Source organism: Ambystoma mexicanum, chromosome 1q (genome assembly GCF_040938575.1).
Source record: "Ambystoma mexicanum isolate Mex_15411 chromosome 1q, UKY_AmexF1_1, whole genome shotgun sequence".
Classification (NCBI taxonomy): domain Eukaryota; kingdom Metazoa; phylum Chordata; class Amphibia; order Caudata; family Ambystomatidae; genus Ambystoma; species Ambystoma mexicanum.
The window spans coordinates 259,401,857-259,426,431 of NC_090922.1; the positions used below are offsets into that span (position 1 = coordinate 259,401,857).

The 24,575-nt window shown below is 45.7% G+C and overlaps 1 protein-coding gene across 5 annotated transcripts in view; it reads left to right on the forward strand.

Annotated features, from left to right (window-relative positions):
- LOC138527241 (uncharacterized) overlaps nucleotides 1-24,575 on the forward strand; it is a 381,456-nt gene that overhangs the window by 107,894 nt on the left and 248,987 nt on the right. For 3 of the 5 annotated variants that reach the window (XM_069638359.1, XM_069638354.1, XM_069638370.1), the window contains exon 4: nucleotides 552-662. The exons of 1 other annotated variant lie outside the window; for it this stretch is intronic. In XM_069638359.1, coding sequence (XP_069494460.1) covers nucleotides 552-662 — 111 coding nt within the window. Of the gene's footprint in view, nucleotides 1-551; nucleotides 663-13,478; nucleotides 13,688-24,575 lie in introns of those variants that run through there. One more of the 5 variants, XM_069638365.1, reaches the window with a different exon arrangement.

Below are 24,575 nucleotides of genomic sequence, written 5' to 3' on the forward strand. Positions count from 1 at the left end.
AAGCTTCAGCGTTTAAAACATGCGTATTTTAGTTTTCCCCCTGCTTTGAGGGTATAGGGAATTTCTGCTTGGATGTTTTGTGGTCGATTTTTTTTTTAATTTATGCTGTGAATAAGTCGTGAGTTTTCAGTAAGACAGCTTAATGAACTAATATGCACGCCACAAAAACACAGTGCCGCCAGCAGGTTACAGCTTCGAATGGCTGGGGTACTGCTCCTTCTTTCATGTAGAATAACACGAGTTCCAAAGAGTTCATTGATTTTAGCCTCTATATCTTGCACTGGTAGGATTGCCACTAATGGCCATTTTGAAAGCAATATGATAATATTCACATGCATACACAAAGAAGACTGGTTGTTTGCCACACACAGGAAGAAGAGCCCCGTTTATCAAAAATGTTTTGATGTCAATAGTCGGTTTTTTCTTGTATTGTAAATTTTTAACATGGCTCAAACTCGTAGATTTGCCCTCCTTTTGAGTGCATGTTGTTTGGTGGCACCTCACCAATCCAACTAGATACAAATTCATGTTAAGTATTTTTTGTATGGCAGGCTGTACAATTGTCAATTCCCATGTCTTCACACGGATAAGGACAGAGGAAGAAGACCTGCAAGGGCACCAGGATGCAAGGAGAGAAAACCGCTACAATAACTCTTCCATGTGTGAGTGTACACCGCTGCTTCTGAAATAATTCATGAAATATTAACTTTTTTCATAAAAGCCAATCCTGCTTTGCTTCACTGTTTTTCGGTGGTCTTGTGTGTGCGTCTTCCAGCCTTTATACTTCCCTGTTCTCTCACATTTTGACAGTGCTTATATAGCGCTTTTATCCAAAGCGCTTTACATAGAAAAGCGATCACAGAACAATAAAATTAACATGAACAGATGAACAGGAAAACGAGCATGACCCAGAGACTTGGTTCATATGACATTTCAGTGGAAGAACGCCCTGCAATAGTTAACTTTTAAGCCATTGTTTGAACTGTGCAAGAGTAAGGTAAGAACGAGTATCTAAAGTTAAGGAATTCCAGAGTTGCGAGCAAGAAGTTGAAAAGGGAGGATGTGAAACAGATGGCAAGAACTGCAAGGCAGAGCAACGTTTTCAAGTGGGATGAGTGATCATAGAGGAGACCAGCAGGTGCAAGAGCATGACACTTTTAAAGACGAGTCAGAGAAACTGATATTTGCAGTGCAGTTGAACAGGTAACCAGTGAAGTTGAGCAAGATGGGGAGAAACAAGAGAAGAAAAAGGAAGACAAACATAATCCTAATGGCAGAGTTTAAAACGGAACATAAAGGAAGAAACGCATCATTTGGAAGAGCTACACAGAATGAATAGGAATAGTGAAAGTGAGATAGAACCAGAGTTTGAAGCCAGGTTTTAGCGGTAGGAAAGGTAACCAAATGACATCTATGTTCTTTTTGTTAAAGAGATGATAACAACAAGAATGGACAACAGTTGCAATTCGAGTCTCAAATGACAAAATGGGGTCAATTATGAAACCTGAATTGATGAGGCAGGACACTGGAGTGGGGGAAGGAATAGGAGAGAAGAGATCCTAGATGAGGAATGACATAAAACAATTGCGTCTTTTTTGGATTAAGACAAAGAAAGTGAGAAGACACCCAGGATTTCACATCAGAAAGACAGGAGGAAAGACATTGATGAATAGAGTAATTGAAAGAGTAGAATGACAGTGTAATCTGTATGTCATCAGCGTAAAGATGTACCTGAAAGTAGAAATCAGAAAAATCAGTATGTCATCAGGTCAAGATGTACTTGAAAGCCCAAGTCAGACATTTTGAAGAAGTCTAAAGAGGGAATAATACAGTAACAAGCACTGACCTTTGGGGAACACCATAAGAAAGAGGAAAGGTGTAGGAGGTAGACTGTAGACCCCTTCCACGATATAGTGAAAGAACGATTAGAGAGATGAGAAGAAAACCATTTGATGACAATATGAGAAAAGCCCAAAAAAGAAAGCGTATAAAGTAAGGTGGGATGACCAGCAGTGTCAAACACATCACAGAGGTCAGGCAAGATCAAGATAGAAGAACATTTGAGGTGCCAATCATGAAGACTAGAAGTTAATACAGAAATCAGTGAAGTTTCAGTAGAGAAGCCTTACCGAAAACCAGATTGGTGCAGAGGGAGCAGATTGTGAGAATTGAGAAAGGAAGAAAGTGTAACGTATACTAATCATTCTAGACGTTTAGAAAGGTAAGCAAGGAGGGAGACTGGATAACAATTGGGAGGGCCAGAAGAGACGAGGGAAGGTTGTTCAAGAAGTGGAACCATAGTTGCTACCTTAAATGCGGAAGGGAAGGAACCCAAAGATAAGGAGAAATTGAAGAAGAATGTAAGGACAGGAGCAAGAGCAGGAAAGATGGTCTTAACTAAAGAGGCAGGTAGAGGGCGCTAGGGGGCATCTGTAGGGTGGGATAGAGAGATCAAAGAAGTGACATCAGTCTCAGAGATTGGCAAAAAAAAGAAGTCACCAGATACACAGATAGAACTGGAGCGGAAATCTCTACGGTTAGAAACAGAAGGAACATCATTTTTTAATGCAAAATCTTCAAGAGTAAGGTTATAAGACATAGAAGATCAACAGGGAGAGGAGCAAGAATCTTATTAAGAGTAGAGAAAAGCAATTTTGGGTAGTTAGCCTGAGATTGGATAAGTGTTTGAAAATAGTTGGCCTGACCTTGTTTGAGAGGACAATGAAGCATGGATCAAATCAAGAAAATAATTGGTATTTCGAAGAAAAAAAATATTTTTAGCCAATGGCGCTCAGCTCTGCGAAGTTGAATCCTAAGGGATTTTAAAGGAAGAGAGAACCAAGGGCAAGGAGACTTACCCTTATTTTTAAATTCTGAAAGAGGAGAACCAATAGCTGACGATGGAGATTAGTAAGAATACAATCAATAGTAGTAGAAGAGTGCCAGTCATTAGATAATTGTGATGATGTAGATGTAATGAGAGCTGAGGTGTCCAAGTTACATAGGTCACAACACAGAAGGTTAAACGTTGAGAGGGTGGATGAGAAAGGGGTTGAGATGACCAAGTTAAAAAGAGGCAGGGACAAAACATTTTTCAGCAGAAGGCAGTATAGGAGTATAAATAAAATAAATGGATTCAAGATCAAGAGAGACAAAGACTAAGTCAAGGACCCGCTTTAGAATATGTAGGAGGTGATGTGAGCAATTTAAGATTATAAGCTGAAGTAAGAAAAATTCAAGGGCATAGTGAAGGATCCAGTTAAGGAAGATGGATATTTAAAGTACCTAGCAACAATAAGTGAGGAGACCAAAAATAGGAGAGAATCAGAGTAATCATAGAAAGAGCCAAGAGAACCTAGGGGATGATATATATTCAAAATAGAAATGGGATCAAGGAAAATGATATTCAAAGGTAGTTGAAGGATTGATGACCAAATACCGGTCAAATAGGAGGCCGGTATCACCACCAGAAGACAGAAGTCTAGGAGAGTGCAAAAAGATAGAACGGTTAGATGTTAAAGCTTCCTCAGAGGCAGTATCAAAATGTCAAAGCCAAGTCACAGTAATGCAAGGAAAATCATTATCAAAAGAGATAAATAAATCGAGAAGTAGATACATTTTGAGACAAAGGAGTGAGCATTCCATAGGCCTAAATTAAAAAAAAAGGCAGAGCAGTATCACGAATGACAGAAATGGTTGCCTCCTAAGATTAGAAATGTGAAATGAATGTTGATGAAGACAAAAACGATAAGAAAAGCACACAGAGCAAATGACCGAAAAGTCATGTCAATAGTACGTGGAACGTACTGTACAGAAATTGTAAACTGGAATATTGTGAAAACAGGATGCACACCGTTGCAAATGAGGAACTGCAATGCCCCTAGAACAGCCGCCCTTGGAAAGCATACCCATGCAATGGATGCACTGCGGAGAACCCTTAAAAATGGTGAAGGCAATGTGATGACATCACTGTGGAAAGGGGTAGGGCTGCCAAGTAGAAGCAGCAGCAGCAGATGGGGAAGGCTCCAGTAGTTGCTGAGGCCACCGCCAAGAGCCGCATGACCAGATGTTAAGTCAGTAACCGGATGAAAATGGCCGGTCCTGAAATCATGTAACCAGCCTCCATGCCAAGTGATGGCATTACTGCGGGAGGGAACGGTGCCGCCGCTCTTAGGTTGCTGAGTACACATCCAAGAGTCACATAGCCAGATGGTTAGTGACTTAAGTGGTAACATTAAAGCTTTTATTCTGTTCACACACAAGAGCTTGAGAAAGCATAGATAAGCAAGGATATTACTCTGTAGTCTTTGCGAGGGTTAGGGTGAAAACAACAGGTTAAGAGGCGATTCAGTTGTCAAATGTTTGTCTTTACTTGGATTTGGCTATAGACTTTAGTCTGTACCCAGGATGGATATTCCATGCAGACATCATATGAAGTCTCTTGCTGTTAATCTAGAGTCCTAGTGGAGTTCCATCCTTCCAAAATCTGGATCCCTATTCTATAGACAGTCTCTCACAGTATGTGTGGGATCCCCAAAATCTGCGATCCTGGAGTGGATGCCGGTGGCAAACATTGACATTCCTAGGCATCACTCACTTGGCTTCCAGGTGACCCTTGATTTCTTCCCCGCTATTCCTGGCCTATGTTTAGGCTGCAGTCATTGAGACCTCCCAGCCAAGAGCAAGCAGTCGTACTCTGAGTTTGTCATCCGCTGCAATGCATCCAGAAAGAACCCACTAACCGGCTCAAGTTTTGTACCAAACCTCCCACATGCCCAGGCTTTTGTAGGAGTCCAGCAAAGGCTCATGCTTTTCTTTCAGGCTCAAATACTTTGTGATTCCACCACAGGTTTGATGTCCTTGTAGGCCTTTTTACAAGCGTTGGCTGCTGATGAGCCCACCACCAGCTTATGACTTGTGCCAGGGAATCTTAGCATCTCTGATGGGTTGGCTGTCCCACCAGGAACTTGATCAGGTTCCTGACCTGATCCTCTTTTATACTTGGAAGCATTGAGTAGTAAGGTATTAGTTGGGCTCACTTAACATAATTTGTGTTCCCCTCTGATTGGACTGTGTGGCTGCACATGTCTCCTTGATTGGTGTGCTTGATACTGTTTTATGCCTCATTGTTGCCCTGCAGCTCTGTATTATAGCAGCAGTGTCTGTGAACCACACTCGTTCTGACATTCTCTTGTCCTAAGTCTGCATGTTTTTCATGAGAGCAGCTCACGATATCTGGGGCAGTCACTAATCTGGCAGTTGCGTCTCCCTCTCTCTATCTACTGCCTAAGGGTTTTAAAATTAGATATAAAGTCTCTTAAATTAGGAATATCCCAATGTGGAAAAGACTGGAAGCAAGCTGGGATACAAGGCAGGTCATGGGTGACAGGCTGTTGGAGATTCTCCAAGTACTGCATGTGCGGTCAGCAGTGCTTAGTGGGTGGCTATCCCGACCCCATGTGCCCCATCCTCCCTGTCTCTGTCTCTCCTTTGTGACTTTGTCACACATCATACTGTCACTGAGCTTTTGCATCTCTCCTGTCTAATAATACATCTTGTTGGCTCCCTGCCGGTTATTTTTCTGCAGCAGTCTTTGGTAGTAGTAGAATAGGTCCCCTTTTGCACAAACTACATTTTAACAGGTGGTCACGCCCCCTGCTTCTGGTCTTAGTCCCTCCCCCTTTTGATGTGCTTTGATATAAACTTAATATACATTTTATATAAAAATGATATACACATTTTTATATCTAATTTATATCCAATGTATATTGGATATAAAGTGTTTTCTAATTTATATCAATTTTGATATAAAGTGAATATACATTTTATATCAAATATATATATATAGATGGGAGTGGCTAGGAGTGGCACTCGCCGATATTTTGCCTTGTCGAGCAGTGAGAGCGAAGTGAGCTCTGAAGACAGGGATTGTGAATCTAGTGTTTCACAGAGTGACGTGATGATGACGTCACAGAGGGGTTCCGCCCTGCTACGATAGGAAGCGGATATACATTTCATATCAAATTTATAAGCCCCCCCAAAGTTTGATAGCAATTTTATTGAACCCCAATAATGTTTATATACATTTTATATATTTTAAGCATCCCAAGCGTGTTTGATATAATTGATCTAAAGGGATGGCCCTAAGGCTATGATGGTGTGGGGGAGGGGCTTACAACCTGGATATATAGCCTTTGTGGTAGACATGGGAAACACAGGTGCTCTTTTAGCTTTCCAGGGGCTATTCAGGAAACGATGATAATGAACAGCTACAGCTACGATGAGTGGAAAATACCCCCTGGAAGCCCTGAAGGTTCAGAGGATAGTTCTACCCCTTATTGTCTAATGAGGTGAAAGATGCGCATGACTTGATGGCGGAATGCAAGGACAGTGAGCGCTGTGTGAACATGTCTACACTCTGTTGGCAGCGAGCCGCTGTTCTCTGTTAGTTATGTGGTGCTCTGTTGGAGACTGCATTCAAAACATGAAGGAGCCTGTGCCCATAACGGTCGCTAGTCTGGAAATGGCAACCTGGAATGGCGATGACGTGGTTCTGGAGCAGCCGATGAGCATATAATGGAGAGACCATCCATGGCCGATGTGGGTTCTGAAGACAGTGAATATGAATCTATGGTTCTGCAGACGGCTGTGGTTCCAGGGAGTGACTTTGCCCCACAGGAGCATCATGAAAAACAGGGGTCCAAGCGCCCTGGCTATCGGATGGTCTGTTATCCGGTGGGTATATTTTAAAGTGCTTGTATTTTGGAGGGCTTAAGAACGAACTATAGTTAAAACAATGCTTCTTTGTTTTGTTTACAGCCTCTAACCGATAAAGTGGACAGCGTTGAGGAGAGCAAATCTGTAGCAGAGACTATACATTTTGCTTGTTGCTCAAACCAAATTGAAAACCCCAGGGATCCGGATAATAGCCTGTGTAAGGATTGGGTTTTGCTTTTGGAGACTGACAGCGTTAAAGATGAGTCACATCAGCTGTGACCTGGATTTATATTCTGTCCATACAAGGTTTTACGGCAATAGTGATGAAAACATGTTTAAAACAACACTTTCACAGATGGTGCTCAGGAGATCCAATTGATGACCCCCGACAGGATGCTGCGTATCTAAAACATTATGGTCTACACAATCGGCGTGTAACCCCCTTTTGAAAATGAAGCAGTTTAGGTGGGGATGGCCGATCTGTGTTAGAAGCATTGTTGAGAAAATTGTTTGCAATTGGGGGGATAAAGTATATGAAAGACAGTATGGTAGAGCAACATGAATTGGACCTCGTAAACTGACCTACGAGGATTGAGACTGTAGATGTTTTCATATGTATTTGTGCTTATTTGCAGGAAATAAAAAATCAACACCTGGTGGAAAGTGATCAATTTAATGTGAAACCTTCTGTTGGATGTGTTCAATTATTATTGCTGTATTTACTTAAGCAGCATTTGTGTACTGTATGTCCAAGGCTACTGTGTTATCTGAAAGCACCAACAGAGATATACAGAAGGGAATGTAACAATCTTGTATGTATCGCAAACATATTTTTTGTGATTTAAGGTCACCGGTGAGCCTCTCATTGAGAATGAAGATGGCCAACCTGCAACAGAGTTTTCCATGCATTATATGACATTGGCTGTTTGACAGGGGACTTTATGATTTTTTTTTCTCTATTATGTATGCTTGCTTATTGACACAGTGAAAGACAGTGGGCACGATTCATAGAATTAAGCGCAGGGTAGGCACAAGCGCCATGCGCTAAGAAGGCACCTGTATTCATGGATTAACCGAGGCATCACTAGCCGTGGCGCAAGGAACATCAAGCTGTGCCAGTAATGCCCCCAACATGCCCCCACGTGCAGCAAAAAGCCAGCAAAATGCCCAACACAACGCAAGCCCCCGCATCATCCCTGGTCCAGCATACAGCCCCCCCCCCCCCACGTAAATCATGTGAAAATCTATTGCAGACAGGGCACGTGCCTAGTTTCCACGTGACTTGGCTGGGGTGCATCCGGGGTACGCAGTGAGCTACCACGAGACTTGGCTGGGGTGCATCTGGGGTACGCAATGAGTTCCCACATGACTAGGCTGGGGTGCATCCGGGGTATGTGATATGTTTCCGCACAACTTGGCTGGGGTGTGTCTGGGGTATGCAATGAGTATGCACGCGACTTGGCTGGGGTGTGTCCGGGGTACTCAATGATTTTCCACGTGACTTGGCTGGGATGCGTCCGGGGTACTCAATGATTTTCCACGTGACTTGGCTGGGATGCGTCCGGGGTATGCAATGATTTTCCAAGCAACTTGGCTGGGGTGCGTCCGGGGTATGCAATGAGTTTCCATTTGACTTGGCCTGCAGGCAGCCCACACCACATGGGACCCCCATCACCCGTGACCACACCCCACAGGCAGCCCACAACACATGGGAACCGCATCACCCGTGACCACCCCCGCAGGCAGCCCACACCACATGGGAGCCCCCATCACCCGTGACCACACCCACAGGCAGCCCACACCACATAGGACCCCTACATCTCCTGTGACCACACCCCACAGGCAGCCCACAACACATAGGACCCGCCATCACCCGTGACCACCCCCACAGGCAGCCCACACCACATGGGACCGCCCCATCACCTGTGACCACACCCCACAGGCAGCCCACAACACATGGGACCCGCCATCACCCATGACCACTCCCACAGGGGATGTGTTCTCCACCAGACTGGCCCCCGGGGTTGGGACAGATACACAGGGGGCCCTGGTGGTATCTGGGTGGAAGACGGCAAGGAGGACGACTGGTGCACAGAGGAGGAAGATGAGGAGGGGGGTCACATAAGTGGCCAGCCCACTGACCCATTGCGAGACCAGGAACTGTGCTGGCCAGTTCAAGAGACGACAGACCACGTCATGACGTGCAAGCCCCCGATTGGAAGCCTGCACCTCATCATGGATGTTGCCTGTATGCCTCGTGATACCGGCTAGCAATGGTTCTACCTTGTCGCGAATGGCATCATCCACAGGTATTGGTGTATCCGTTTGCGTGGATACATCTGCCACCTGCGGATGGGTCCAGCCTGAGACATGCCCGCAGGTGCATACAGATGCAGTCCCAGGGGCAGGAATACGCACAGGCACCTCCATGGTGACCTGCTCTGCCTCCGGCCGCTGATTTTGGGCTGCACCAGTCACACCGACATCATCAACCCTGCCGGGCTCCATGGACTGGGCTGATGTGGCCTCCTCCTCCCCCACCAACCTAGATGACTCCTCACCGTCTTCCGAAGTGTCTTGCCTCTGTGCAGGCTCATCTGTCCCTCCCACTGCTGAGGAGTCCTCCACCACGTTCGACCTCTTGGACCTACCCTCAGCAGCTGCGGCCGGTGACTGACACGGCACCAGCCTCCTCGCTACCGCAAGATTACAGTACCAGGAAGGACTATTGGGCCTTGCATCTGTGCCTGGTGGAGGCATCCCTGCTGCCTTGCTCCACAGCACCTTCTCCGCCCTCTCCTCCCATTGTCGCTGTGGGTGGGGAAACAAAGGACACAAACATCAGCGGACTGAACATGTGTGTTTGGCACAATGCAAATGTACATCAGTGGCACTGTTAAAGGACACAACCATCATCGCCTTCCACTACACATTGGGAAGTGCCATTCACACACATGCACACCCATGTATGTCATGCGCAACAGACATTCACATTCATGTACAAGGCACTGTGAGCACTTCCAAATAGTGGATCCCCCTCACATGCATCATGGGATTTACACATGTCATTCACACACATCACCTGACATTCATGCAACAGGCCATGGAGCTATCACGTCAGAGTGGACATCAGGCCAACTTGGCAGCATGAGTCAATCACACATTCAAATGTCCATTTGTCATACATCCATGAGTGTTGGCTAGTCACACACTTACTTCCCTGACACATGCACATGTACACCATGCATGCCCTTGATGTTGCCGAAAGCACACCTGTAACACAACTCACATGCCCCAGTACAGACACATGCATGCAAACATGTGCATGTTGCTACATGCAGGCGCGCATCATGCATTGCAACCCAAACATCATTGTTGTCACACATGTTTGAATGTACTCACATGCAGCACTGTCTGGGACATGTATACAGACATCTGTCCAAGCGGCATGCCACACATGAGGCGAAGGTGCACACTCCAACCATACATCAATATGCACATTCTCCATGGTGGACGAGAACACATGGACACTTACCAGCTCCAAATCCCTGACCTGGGTGTACAGCGCTGGGTAGAACCTCTCCAGGAACCGATAGTTGTCAGTGGTCAACCGGCCTTGTTGTGGGTCCTGGCTTTGAATTTCTCCCAGTGCTTGTGGACATGTGTCTAGTCGTGGGGTGCCAACCCCTCCGCATTCATGGCACCCACAATGTCCGCCCAGATCTTCATCCGTCCTTTCTTGCTGACTTGCGATGGTCCGGGGAAGAGGGCATCATAATGCCCCGAGAGTTGCTTCACCAGGATGCCAACTTCCCTGGCTGAGAAGCTGCCGAGGCAAGTGTGGGTGGGCAGCTGGTCCTGGGGATGGGCTGTGGAGCGCTGGTATGGCACATCGGGAGTCTTCAGGATCAGTAGATGTGGTCACAGTGACAGGAGCGCTAGCAATGGCTGTACAGCAGGTACCAAATTGCAGGGCACGTGGACAGCAGGTACACACAGCACACAGTGGGCAGGCAGCAGCAGATGGCTCGTAGGGCAGGTAAATTGGCTGGTTGGCAGGAGCGTAGGTCTTACGTGTCACTCTCGTGGCCAGCCTGACACAGAATAACTCAGCATGTGCAGAAACAGCACATTCGCGTGAAATCAGAGGCAAGGCCCTAAGCATGTAACTTACGTGCCACATGCTGCAGCGTTCAGGATCACAATAAAGTAGTGCGTAGGATGCATTACACACTTGCCGATTAATAGCAGATGGACGTGTGTACTTTGTTTCATGCGGTCTCTTCACTGCGTGCAAGCCTCTTCTTTTGGTGAGGGATTGCCTCAGCACACACGTGCATGTACTTTTGAGACTGTGAGTGTTGTATGCATTTTGCAATCTGTGGGTGCCCATGTGTGTCGCATAACCCCTTATTTAACATCACTGTAGATTACGTGTCCTTTGCGTACATATTTTTTGTGTTGCTGGGTGCCACAGCATACTGCATTTGGTTTTTTCTTTACATATGGGCTGCTGAGGGGTTGTGTACACGTAAATGTTTGGGGCGTCTGTGCGTTACGCGGCCCATTTATTTTTTCCACGGGGTTACATTGAGCCTTACTGGGGCACACTGGTATGTTTGACATCACGTACACTGCCCCTCACTCAAATTGTCCAGGACAATGGATAGCTGCACCTCCCATTGCACCAATCCACCTGTGCCATGACTGGGAGGGCAACTAGTGGGAAGGGAGGCAAAGTGGCTGCGTGCAGGAACACGAACACTATATGCTTGTGCAGGCAGGGAGCACACATATAACTGGCCAGCGTATGGCCCACTGGCAGTGTGTCGCCGATCTTATTAACCCCTTAGGCCATGAGAGGCGCTCAGCTACTGATGCAATGAAGCGTTGTATGACCTCCGGCACCGAGCCAAAGGTAAGATGGGTGCCAACTACACCTCTACTCTGGTGACTGGAGGTGGGTCATTATGAGAGGATGAAGAACTCGCTCCACAGGAGGAGATCATATGTACTATGATGTGGAGCAGATCCAAGGCGTGGGAGACCTGCCAATTTATGAGGGAAAGTTTGGTGAGTTGTGATGCATGTGTGCCTAGGACATGTGTATGTTGCTTGGATGTAGTATGTTGGTTGTCTGGCAGTTCTGGCTGCATTTGCATGACTGCAATAGGTGAACCATTTCATGGTGGACTGACACATGCTTGTTTACCTGCAGACTGCATACGCACAATGTGCTGCACACCGTGACAAACCCCATCACCACACCTGCTCACTCCTTCCATGCCACTCTGTCCAGGCTCTCTTGGCCCTCTTCCTGCTCCAACCTGTGATGGCGGATAGCCTGTGACAATCTTGCACTCCACATTCGCCTTCTATGCACATCTCTGACGTCTCTGAGAGGTCACCCTGCCAGCTGCACCTCCTCGTGGCGATTCCTCCTTTCCTCTCATTCCCCCAGTAGCTCACTGTCTCCAGAGGAATGCTCATGCCTATGGTGGGGTACTGCAACGGCCTATACCCAGATTTCTGTGCCTCTAGTCTCTTCCCTCTGCAACTCCTCCTGACCTGGACAGTGAAGAGTGTCCTTTTGTCTTCGTTCCAGGTATTGTGTCTCCCTATGACTGTGATGATGGCACTGGCTCCCAGTGGCTATGACTGTTCATTTCCAATCGCTCTGCATTGTCCACGGGGCCTAATGGTTCCTGGTGCCGCAGTTCCTTCAACTCCATTATCCCAATTTGCTTCCTTCTCATGGTATTTGATCATTCCTTTCCAGTCCCTCAGGGTCTGTTACTTCTCAGAGCAATTAGTTGGTGATTAATGTCTAACTTTGGCTGGGGCCTCCCTCTGCCACGGACACCCGGCCTCAATGGCACTGGAGGTAAACTTTCTCTGGGTCTGGGGGCACTTTCTCATGTGTTCTGCTTTCTCTACCTCCTCTCCCCTGCTGCAGCCCTGGATGACTTAGAGAATGCACTAGTCACATGTCCACACACTGATCTCTGACGCGGGCCTCTAAGCCAGCAGTTGCACCCATGCACTGCCTCCCTGCCATACTCCACACCCTGTGGCTGTTAACTGTATCCCTACAACCCTCTAGAAGCTATTGACACCTTATGTCTGCACATACGCTTCCACCAGCCCACCGCATTTTCATTGATGATAATGTAGTTGTATTTAATTGGTATGCCATTCCCATGTACTGCACTGCCAACTCCCACTTCCAACCCCAGGTCTCACCTTCACCATGCCTATTCACTCGCGTGATGTCAATGTGACTTGGCCCCGTGGGATGGGTGCGTCTGGCTTCACTCTATTCCATCACCCTTGCATCGTAGCACTGTGTGACGCTTGTGTGTGTTGAGTTTGTGATTTACATGTAATGTCATGTCACATCCATTGTACATGACTCTGGGACAGTAGTCGGCAAGTCCCATCTCATTCAGTATTACAGATCAGGCATGGCTATGGTACGTGGTACATGTGTTTTTGCATCTATGATGTTGGTGGATCAACTATGCCAGTCAGGGGCTCATTTGTGCAGCAGGTCTTATGCACCATGGACTACATGTTGTATTTATCCCTCCCACACAAGTCTATGGCTGATTTCATGATACCCTTCACTTGCATTGACACTACGTAGGTGCGGAAGTTTGTGACATGGCAGCTTGATGTGTTGCATGACGACATTGTGATGCCTTTGTGTGTGGGCTATGGTATTTACATGGCTCTTCATTTATTTTTATGTCCATGTGCAGGTGATGAGGCACTGGATGCAGAGTAGGAGGTGGAGGGGGAACAGGATAATGAGCCACGACCAATCACCAGTGGAGGATGTGGTGTGGTAGCCCATGAACATCCACTGGTGCTCCAGGCCATCCTGGCTTTGACTCAGTCTGAGTCTGCCTCTGAGGAAGCTTTAGACTCTGGTGATGAATTAGATATGGATACCTCTGTGCTGTCGCAGGTGAGTGCATCGACTGTGAGTGCTGTTGCATCCCAAACATCTGGAGGGGGGAAGACCCCTCACAGGTCTAGTCAGTGTTGTACATTTGTCTGTGGTGGTTATGCTTGCAGGGCCACGCTCCACAGGGTGTCCGGTCAAAGATTTGAATCCAAAAGGATCGAATGCCATAGGATCGAGTCAATTTGACCTAAAACGAAAGGGTTTAATTTTTTTTTTTTAATATATATTTTTTTTGGGTTTCCGTTTGGGGAAAAAAGGGGTTTCTACCACAAAACAAGGGGTTTCTGGGGGACCCCCCAAAAAAATGTAAAAAAAAAAAAAAATCAACCCTTTTATTTTAGGTCCTTTTGATTCGAACCTTTTGTCATTCGATCCTTTGCATTCAAATCTTTTACCTATAACCGCTCCACAGTATTGACTCCTGGTCCTGGGGCAGCAGATCAAGGGAGGGATGCCGTCCTGCAGCCACAGACGGCGTCATCTCATCAATGGCCAGGTACCCTTGGCCTAGGCAGGCATGGGGTCCGCAAACGCGGTGGCTGTGTGTTAGCTGGCGATACAGTGTGAGCAATCCATGTATGCTATTGTACAACAACAGGCTGCTGCACATGAGATGTTGGCTCAGGGCATGGCATGGATAGGGTGGCCATTTCCATGATAACCACAGCAAGACAGGTGGAGCACAAGCAGCAGGCATTGTGGTCCACATGCCGCTCACACAGGCTGAACATAGTGGCCAGCAACAGGAGCCAACGGGCCAAACTGAAGGGCTCTGCATTCATTCTTGGCTGCAGAGGGTCGAGCCAACAGGGAAGCCCTGAGTTCAGAGTATAGGTCCCTCAGGATTACACTGACTGCACTCGAGGCATCCAGCAGTAGAGGGTCTGAACAGCAGATGCAAATGATGACTGGAACCATCACGGAGGAACTGCGTGCATACCGTGAGGTGATGCATGGAGACCTCCGGGCCATCATGTTGGAGATGCAAGCATCTCAGTCCCGCATGGCCACTGCCATGGAGGACCAGACCAGGGCTATACGTGGTTATCCTCCCTTTCCACTACCACATTCTGATGCAGCACTAGAGGGTAGCGACAGCAGCAACAGGTCTCCCACTCCATCATAGCCGTGAGGCCCATTAACCCATGGGGGGTTATTGTTTAACATCCACACATGTGGCTGTTGACGTGCACCCTGTTCCTCTTCCCTATGGGCATTTCTGATTTTTTTTTTTCGTTTTTTGACTATTGTGCATTTGTGACAGTGTATTGCTTTCTGTGGCAGCTGAGGGCATCCACTGTAGGTTCCAGCTGGAACCACAGAGGCTTGTCTAGTGTTGGTGTTTGTGCCTTGGATCCAGACACATGCCACTCTTGCTTCCCCTTTGCATGGGCTTGCTAGGAGTGCAGCATGTGAAAGTAACTTACACAGTGGCGTTGGGCTTCCATTCTATCTGTGGGCAGTCTCAAGTCCAACCTGTGTATAAACCCCCAGTGGAATTCATGATTGTTTGTCCAGTGCATGGTTGGCATCCCTTTTTGTTTGTGAATTGAGATGCATCCTTTGTTCTTGTTCCATCTTCATGTATTGCCTTGACTATCTCCATTGTTGTTAGCCTTCATGCTGTATGCGCTTGCCGGGCTCCCTTTGGTTAAAAGTGCCACGCAAATTTTGAAGGGTGGAATTTAGAAGGGTGGCATGTGCAAGTCACGACACATTTGCATTTGGGTATGGTCACGGTCAGACAGATTAACTCTTGGGTCCTGTGTTTCTGGTTTGTTGTACTGGCCAATTGATGTTCCTGTGTACATGAGTATATTGATGAATGAGTTATTTCTGGACTTTTTAGGTTGTTCGCTGCATGCCTGGTAACAGTAGTGTTTTGTTGGTGATTTATTTATCAGTTTGGACATTGCATGCCATGGCATGGTGTGTCAAGCAGGTGGCATGAAGTGTGGGAGGGTTTAGGTGACATACCAGCCTTTAGATGTGTACTTTGTCATGGTGTTTGTGGCATACTCCATCTTTCATGTGTTCCTTTTGTGCAGACCAGATAGAGATACTTTTACTACTAAGGGATGCACACAATGTAGCACATCCGAGGACAGATTCTCGGTTGGGACAGATGATTGTCACTTTGTCATCATCGATTGTCACCTGGAATGTGCCAGGCCTGTGTGCACTCCGCAGGGGTTGGATTTTAGGTGAAACATTGTGCCACAAGCTGGGTATGGGCAGCCTCATTTTGTGCCCTTTCCCTTCCCATGAGTAGCCGCTGTGCATGTGGTTGGGGATGTGGGGGCACCACCATGTCCACCGGTACGCCACATTGTGTAGTAACTTTGTGCAGGACACATGTTGCAACAATGATAATGCACACTACTGTTGGCGCATAAAGTAGCTCACCACCAGAGTGGTCAAGGGAGTGGAAGCGGGACTTTAGCACTCCGAATGTGCACTCCACTATGCCTCTAGTTGCAATATGGGCTGAGTTATATCTTTCCTGGGGTGGTGTGGTGGGGTTCCATATTGACGTCGTCATGTAGGTGCTCAGAGGGTAGGCCCTGTCCCCTGTAGAGGTGAGATGGGTTGTCGGTGGTTTGGTTTTGTCTGTGTGAGACATGCATGCATTTGCAGGGCCATTTGTACTCAACAATGAGCCATGTGTTGCCATGCCTGCCAGCTTCCAGGGCCCAGTGTAGGGGTGACATTCTGAATATGAAACTATCATGGGTGGACCCCGGATAGTTGGCATATACAGAGGTAATGATCCCCTTGGCATCACATACAACCTGCATGTTGATAGAATGCCAGTGCTTGCGATTGCAACAGATGTGCTCTGTGGCCCTAGGTTGAGGTAGGGCCACATGGGTTTAATCGATGGTATCATGCACCTAAGGGAAGTGCGCAACCCTGTAAAAGTCTAGAATCACGTTGCTTTTCTGCGGGTGTTCTGGGCATGTATATGTGCCTGCGGATTGAGGGGCGTGCAGTCATGATTGCCAGCACCTGGTGTAGGCAGCGTGACTGGGTGGCCTGTGAAATGCCCCTGACAATGGCAGTTGTCTGCTGAAATTACCCAGTGGCCAAAAAATACAGCGCATTGAGTACCTTTTCCAAGGGGCTCAGTGCTTGGGAGTACAGGGTGGGTGATGTGAGGTCATCTTCCCACTCCGTGACCAGGTCTAATATGATACGAGGTGGAAACCTTTTCCTGCCGTAGACCTGGTCATAAAGCATCCCAAAAAGGATGGTCCTGGGTAAAAAAAGCATGCCCTGACTATCCTCCTCCTGCGGTGTCCCACAATCACTGCTGCAAAGAATGGGACATTCATCGTAGCTGTATAGCGCGTTGGTTTTTCACGTGCCCTTTTTATGCATTGTTTTTAGTGCGCTGTGACACTTACGCCAGCTTACGCTTGGCAGACATGTTTCCTCATTAGCGTGTCTTTTTCAGCGCACCGGAGAGCCCTGTTCAATTCCATGAGTATGTGTTGTTACCGCGCTTGTGGGCATTGCAATTATTTTACTGTGAAACTTCACATGTAATGCCCACATTTACGCGTGTTGTTCCCCATTCCACGTGTTCCGCCCCCGTTTTAGTTGACTGCGCTGGATGGTATGCACCTTCGCTGGGTGTCTCGCGCAAGGCGTTTGTGTTGTCGCAGTGATGTGTTGGACCCGCGCGGATTCAGTGCAAGTCTCCAGTAAGCCATGCGCAATGTGTTCCATGAATCAACAAACAGCCACGTGTGTGCGTTTTGCATGCAAGCGCCTGTTTTTCAGAGCTATTTTAGTCTATGAATCGGGCCCAGTGTGTCTATGAAGTATTTGCTGATACATCAGAATTTGTAGTGGAAAGGATCATCATGCAGCATCTAATGACCCAACCTATTGTGAATCAAATATAAATAAAAATCCCTATTTTAAATGTTAATAAAATGGTGTTGTTTATGTTCAATGGTTATGGGAGCGAACATGCCCAGGCATGAAGTTGTTGGAAATATACTAAGACAAAGGGCCATTAAGAGCTTGTGGCAACATCTGTGAAAATAAGCCAGCATCTGGAACAGCAACAGATATAACAGGTGATTAAAAAGAAAATGTTTCTCTAAAAAATTGTTGCCCCATCATAGCCCAGCATTACACTACTGAATAAAATAACATTTTTTTTAAAAAAAAAACAAGCAACAGGTGTTATAATAAAGAACCAGACTATTTTATGATTTTGGACAAATATGTTATTCACAACAAGATATAGGTTATGCACAAACAGTTGAGTAAAAGTGTAAAAGCAATTTAATGCAAAAGGAAAAAAAATAAACATGCACATTCAAATACCCAACTCTCAGACACTCTAGGTCTGGCTAGGACGGATGCATCACCTGTGTGGCATAGATAATTTAGAGGTCGAGAGATGTCAGGGGCGCTGTGGGATAGTTTGGGGTGGGTATGAGATTAATACCCAAAATATTCAATAGCCACAGGGGTCCGTCAATCCGCAGGGTGCCTGTGTGTGTTCATTAAACACAAAACTGAGCGGCTTTTGTAGAATGACAGTGCTAATTTTACACTGTTTTTTATTGCGCTATGTACCTGGATGTGTAGCAAGGATAGACTGTGGGGTGGTACACACAGCTTCCTGTACAAAGGATTGCACCAGATCTTTCACACTGTCAAAATGTATTGTGACAGTGTTAATGTTCAGGATTATACCATTTGCCTTCATACTGGGACCCATGGATACAACCTCTAAAATGTTTTCACCTCCTAGCTCCGAAGTTAGATGCCCTAGATAATCACCGGTGGGTGGGTTGACATCCCCATGGCGGCTGACAAAAATAACGCTATTGGTTTTGTGGTATAGAATCCGCTCTTGTAATTGTTCTATCACAGCAAACAGTTTGAAGTGACCCTGAGTGGTTGTAAACGCAGCTATAAATATATTCATGTTGTCTGAAGTTGTTGGATTTTCTGGGGTGTAGCGCCAGCATAGACAAGCCGTTTCATCATCTATGAACCCGCAGCTGTTCACGTCATAAGAATGATTAAATGGATAGGCTTGGAGCACTTCGGGGTCTGTGATGATGGTTGTGTTGGGCAAATTAATTGTTTGCGCAAACTTACTCCACAACGAATTAAGGCATTGTTTTGTCAGCAACCGCCGAGCGGGGTTGTCCTCGATGTGTTCCATATGCAAGCGTATGCCCCGGTGTTTAAAATAATCATCTATGAAGTCCTTTTTAGCGGTATCATCCACACAACTGACAGGAAAGGCAGAGGCTTCCTGTTTCTTCTGTAGGAAAATACGGGCATAATCACAGAAGAGATTGAGGGTGATTGTTTTAAAATGCCATGTTTCATGTATGCACCCCAGGCGATATCCCTGTTTCAAAGCTGTCTGTAGCTTGATCGTGCACCAAGTCCCTGTCAGCTGTCGCTCTTTATCCATGTGCCCGCACCTAGTCTGTTTTAGTTCGATGCATGTACAGCAGAGTGGAAACATTAGTTTACCATTGCATCTATAGGGTAACACAGGTAGACCGAAATACTGGTCTATATCACCAAAATTCCTACAGATAATCTTGGGGTGTCCCACAAGAAAGGGTTTGTCATTATTCAGAGAGGGGTATAGACTGATGGAATCTAGGTAGTGTATTTGCTCACCCTCTGGGTTGTGAGGATGTGGCTTTAAGGCATTTGTGCTGCTGCCGTATAATGCATCTTGGGGTTTTATGGGTATGCGCAGATCCCTCTCCTTAGGAAAATGGCACACATCAAGATTGTTCTGCACCATCGCACACCGTTTGTGACACAAACACCTCGGATATGTAGGAAAGTCTGTTTCATCAGGGTGTATCTATACAGCTGTTCAAAGGTAGTGCCCATCAGTATTGAAATCCCCGGCGGTGTAACAATTGGTACAACCGTGATAAAAGCAGTTGTTGAATTCCTAGGCTGTTTCCACCCCCTGAACCATTGCATAGCTGTCGAACCAATATTGGCCATAGTTTATCGCAGCTGCTGTTTAGGCTATGTTGAATAGAGATGTTTGTGATCTCTCAGATGCATAAGATGCATAAGAGCCATTGAATTGATACTGTGGAGTAGCTTTTCTGTCGCCCATTTCTGAATCATGGGGGGGCAGCACGTTTGTTTCAGGTTTTAGATATAGTTGTCTGTAGATCTGCATACAGCAACTAGCCAATGTAGTGATTTGGAAAGGATTGATGTATAACAAGTGTGTCCCACCCTTTATAGGTGTTTCACAACAAATCATCTGAATGATTCCCATCCTTGAATAAATTACAAGCTTGTCTTAAAATATTGACATCTTCTTGACAGTAGGCCCTAAACTCCTGTCGAAAGTCATACACGCTGTTTTCTTTCACCTTGTACCACTCCATGAATTGATCTTTCTCACTAGGCTTCATGTATTGAGATTGAGCGCCGTATTGGTCTGGGTGGAACTGAGCCTATGTAGTTCTGGTTAACCGCTGTGTTGAAAAGATGGGGAAAGGCACCCTTTGAACAGGGGAAAATAAAGGTTCTTGGGAGTTTGCTGAGTTTCATGGGTAAAAGGTTCAAACAGTCAATAAAGCATATCTCTAGAGGTACCACAAAGACACCCATGAGCCTTAGCACCCTGGGTGCTAGGTTTTAATCACATTTTTTCCCAAACCAGTTGTCGCAACACAAAGTATCCATCACAGAATTTGGAGTTATGTGCTAGAAAGGTTTAGCCCATGAATTTGCTTGTTATAAAAGTGCTGACATAACTAAGGGGAACTCCATAGACTACGGGAACTAACAGGAGCAATATAACATAAATGACAACAAAGTGTTCCCGTGTGGACTAATTTCAAAATGATTTGGAGAATTATTCAGCATTGAAGAATGCTAGGTTATTTAATCACATAATTCATCATATACATTCCTCCATTGGATCTAGGTTTAACAGCAGCGGCCAGCGTTGGCTTTATTAACTTTGGTCTCCTTTTTTAGCCTCTTGCTGATATGTAATTACCAGCTTAAAATCTAAGGACTTTATTAATTTTGGTTTCCCTCTACAGCTTTTTTGCTGAAATTCAACAATCCATGACACATTCATTGCATTGGTCTTCCACTAAAAACGTTGGTTGCTTTTTGAAGCCACTGGTATTAATGGATGTGTAATAAACACATACAAATTCTAGTTAGCCAGGGCTAGATAGCCAGGTGGTCTGTGCTTCAATACCTCTACTGTAATTTGAGTTAGAGGGCCCTAGCTCTTGTATGTCACTTTGTTAATGTATATTGATGTGCTGAATTTATTGTCTACACATTTGAAGTTTGAGCTTTCCTTGAAGCAATTTTCTCTGTTGTTGCTCCTTAGTAGCAAACTGTTGACAATTACTAAGACTGTATTTTTTATTTATGTGTCTACAAATGTTTTATTACATTTCAAGTTTAAATGTTTCCACATCATTTCTTGTCTTTCTTTAAAACACTATAGAGAATAAGTTCTGCTTCCTCCCTTTTACTCTTCTGGTTTTTTTGATTAGTGACCTCATTTTTCAATATAGATTAGCACATTCCAAATTAGTACATGTCCCACGTATATGATGAATTATGTGATTAAATCACGTAGCATTCTTCAATGCTGAATAACTCTCCAAATCATTTTGAAATGAGTCCACACGGGAACATTTTGTTGTTGTTCATGTTATAAAAGCGCTGACACAGGCCGCCACACAAGAGTCACCTGTACATTCCCAATATCTGACACCTATTAGATGTCTGGCATAGATATAGTTTGGTTGGTGGGTTACATTCTCTTGAAGGGCCTCCACATCATACACTACATAGTCCTCGGTTTTATCTTGAGATCTACCAGCCAACATGTAACACAGGTGTTCATCCGTATTGACAACAGAAACTTTACACACCCAACATGTTACCCCATTACAGCTGTGACTCGAGGGTAGACATTTTGTGCAGGCGGGGAAGTCAATGTGCAGTTCGCACATGACTGACCCCAAGGCCGCTTTCCCAATGTTTGTGTTTAGACAGACCCGAGACCTTGCCAACGCTTGACACCTGGGATATTTTGCAGGTCTTCATTAAGCATTTGACATTCCTCACTTAAACACAGGTGACAGTGTTACTGACAACTGTGTCTGTTTGTTCTTGGAAATGTGGTGGCAGTGCTGACAGATATGTTTAGCCTCCAGGAAACCTTTTCGGTTGATTACACTGTAGAAATGGTTGTCACGGTGTAAAACATAGTGTTTCTGGCTTTTAGCAGTTAGCGGAAAATATCACCACACCCCATTGTTAAAGTAGAGTATCTTGCTGGTTCTATCAAAATATTATGCAAAGAGGCGACAGCTGTCAAAACCCTACCGATGTGTCCGTCGGGAACCCAAGATTTTGTGTACTTGCAGAGCTTTTGCACGTATATCGGCATCTGTTATGCTCCGTGGCACAATTAAACCTATGAGACTAGACGCCAGGCAGAGATTTAAGGGCCCATGATGAAAATTTAACAACCATCTACCTTTGCATTTTATGTTGTGGTTGTGCAGAATTTTGCTTAAAGTTTTATAAACACCACAGAACGAATTCTGACAACTAGCGCCATAATTCTTAGCTGCGCAAAACACAGGATCTCAGTCTTACTCTGCAGAAGTCTCTGTAAATTCTCCAGAAATTTAAGAAGCAGAAGGTATCTCAAGGGAATCGTTTTGTAAACCAAGGTCTGTTTAAACCCTCAGCCTCCATTCTTATTTGGACACAGTCATTGGGGCCGACGGTTTCCAAAATCCATCGAACCAGTGTTTCCATACCCTCTGTTATTAACATTAGTCCATGCCCCAGAGTGCAACTGGTCCGTGTTCATGAATCTATATTCCTTGCAATCCTCCACTGCTGGCATTTTTTTTTATAACTTCTTTGATAGGTCTGCATCCTCTTCAAATAAATCCGGGCCTCAGCAGTTTGGTGCCAGCAGTGTGCTAGGCCGATCACCTATGGATATATCCAAACGGGCATTTTCTAAGATTATAAATAGCCAACACCTCTGAGCTCCTGACCTAGCTCATTTCACGTTTTGCACTGGGTCTTTGGAGCAGCGCTAAAACAAATATCCGCCTCCACTCTGAACGATCAGTTTGTCTGTAAAAATGTCTGTGACAATGGTTGTGTTAACCAGCACCCCCAGGGCACAGGCGTATGTGCTCCTGGTCATGATTTGTTTTATGTTTTCTAATAACACTGGTTAGAGGGGGGGGGTTGATATTTGATAGTCATAACTCTTTGCGTTTGTCTGGTATGTTTGATTACAGGGATATTTCCTGAGTGGTTATTGACAGGGGAGTAGCTGAATTAGGACCAACTATCACTGCACTAGATCCAACGGGTCTCTGTGGGATAGTAGTTGCGTTGTGAATTTCCAAATTCGTAGGATCGTCAGGGGCTATTGCACTGTTGTCAACCTGTGGATACATGTCTAACACAATGTCAAGCTGCACACCTGTGGATGTTTCACAAAATGCATTATAAGACAAACCTGTGACTAGTGTGTTGATCTCAACAACTTCAACATTGGCTAGCAGGGTATCTGACCTCTACCCTGCGGCTGTCCCACAAGTTCCTGCTGAGAAGGCGATAGTAGCACCCTCAAATATTTTATTAGCATAAAATCCACCAGTTCCACGTCTTCAAAAGCACACTTAACCACATATTGTGCAGTCTCCTTCTTTTTGCAGTACGGTTTTAAACGTTGGACAAGGACAAGCATCTTCTTGTAATTTTCTTTTAAAGTGGGTCCTTTTTATTTTCGTATTCTATCAATCAATCAATAACAATAGTGCTGACGTCATTTGAAATGTTAATGTCACGAACATTGTGACTCATCCCCACAGCATGACCAACTCCATTTTGAGTGTGTGCATTGGCACCCATACATACACCTGTTTCACAACCAATATTACTGAGACTTGGCTCTTGAACGTCAAACACAGGCACTGAAATATCACCCCGTTGTTCAGTTGTACCAACCTGTATCACTAGCCAGAATTGTGAGGGGGGGGCGTTAAGATGCATTTCAACGGCTGTATCGCTGCTTGTGTGTGGTGTTGCTTCAAGTTCAGGTGGGTATCAGCCTGAGGCTGAACACTTACCAACCGGTCATTTGCAATGTTAACACCCGCAGCACTGTGTTCCTCCCCATCTTTGTGCACACTCCCCTCTTGAGTACCAAGAGGTGCAATATTAACAACCCCAACACTGTATTCCTCCCCATCCCTGTGCACACTCCCCTCCTGAGTACCAGCAGGAGTAATATTAATAACATCAGCATTGTGAGTGTCAACAGTATTGATACATACACCTGTTTAACTGCCAATGCTAAAAAGGCCAGCATCCTTAAGAAGTGCCTCAAGGGCTCTATGACAATTAGTGGACATGGTGTCTGAAAACTCCAGGAGCGGTGGTGTGCCACTAGTTTAATCCCCATTCCTCAATACATCAACTCATTCAATGGGCCTCATTCCGAGGTTGGTGCTAGTCATGGCGCTATTAGCGCCATGACTAGCACCATTACCGGTACCGTGTCCGCCCTGGTTCAATGGGGACTTACCGGTCTAGTCCGACCTTTGCGGGACCACTAAGTCCCCATTGAAAATGTCAATCCCCATTCCCATTTGAGCCACCATAGGGCTCAATGGGAATGGGGAGGGTGCTAATAATGGTACCGTAAATTATAGTACCGTTATTAGCTCTGAAGTACCTTTGCGGGTCCCTTCCTTAATGCCTGCTAAAACCAAGTGTTAAGGAAGGACCCCCAAAGAGACCTCGGAATAGGGCGCAAAGGGATCACTGCCACCAGTGTCATTACCGGTGCCCT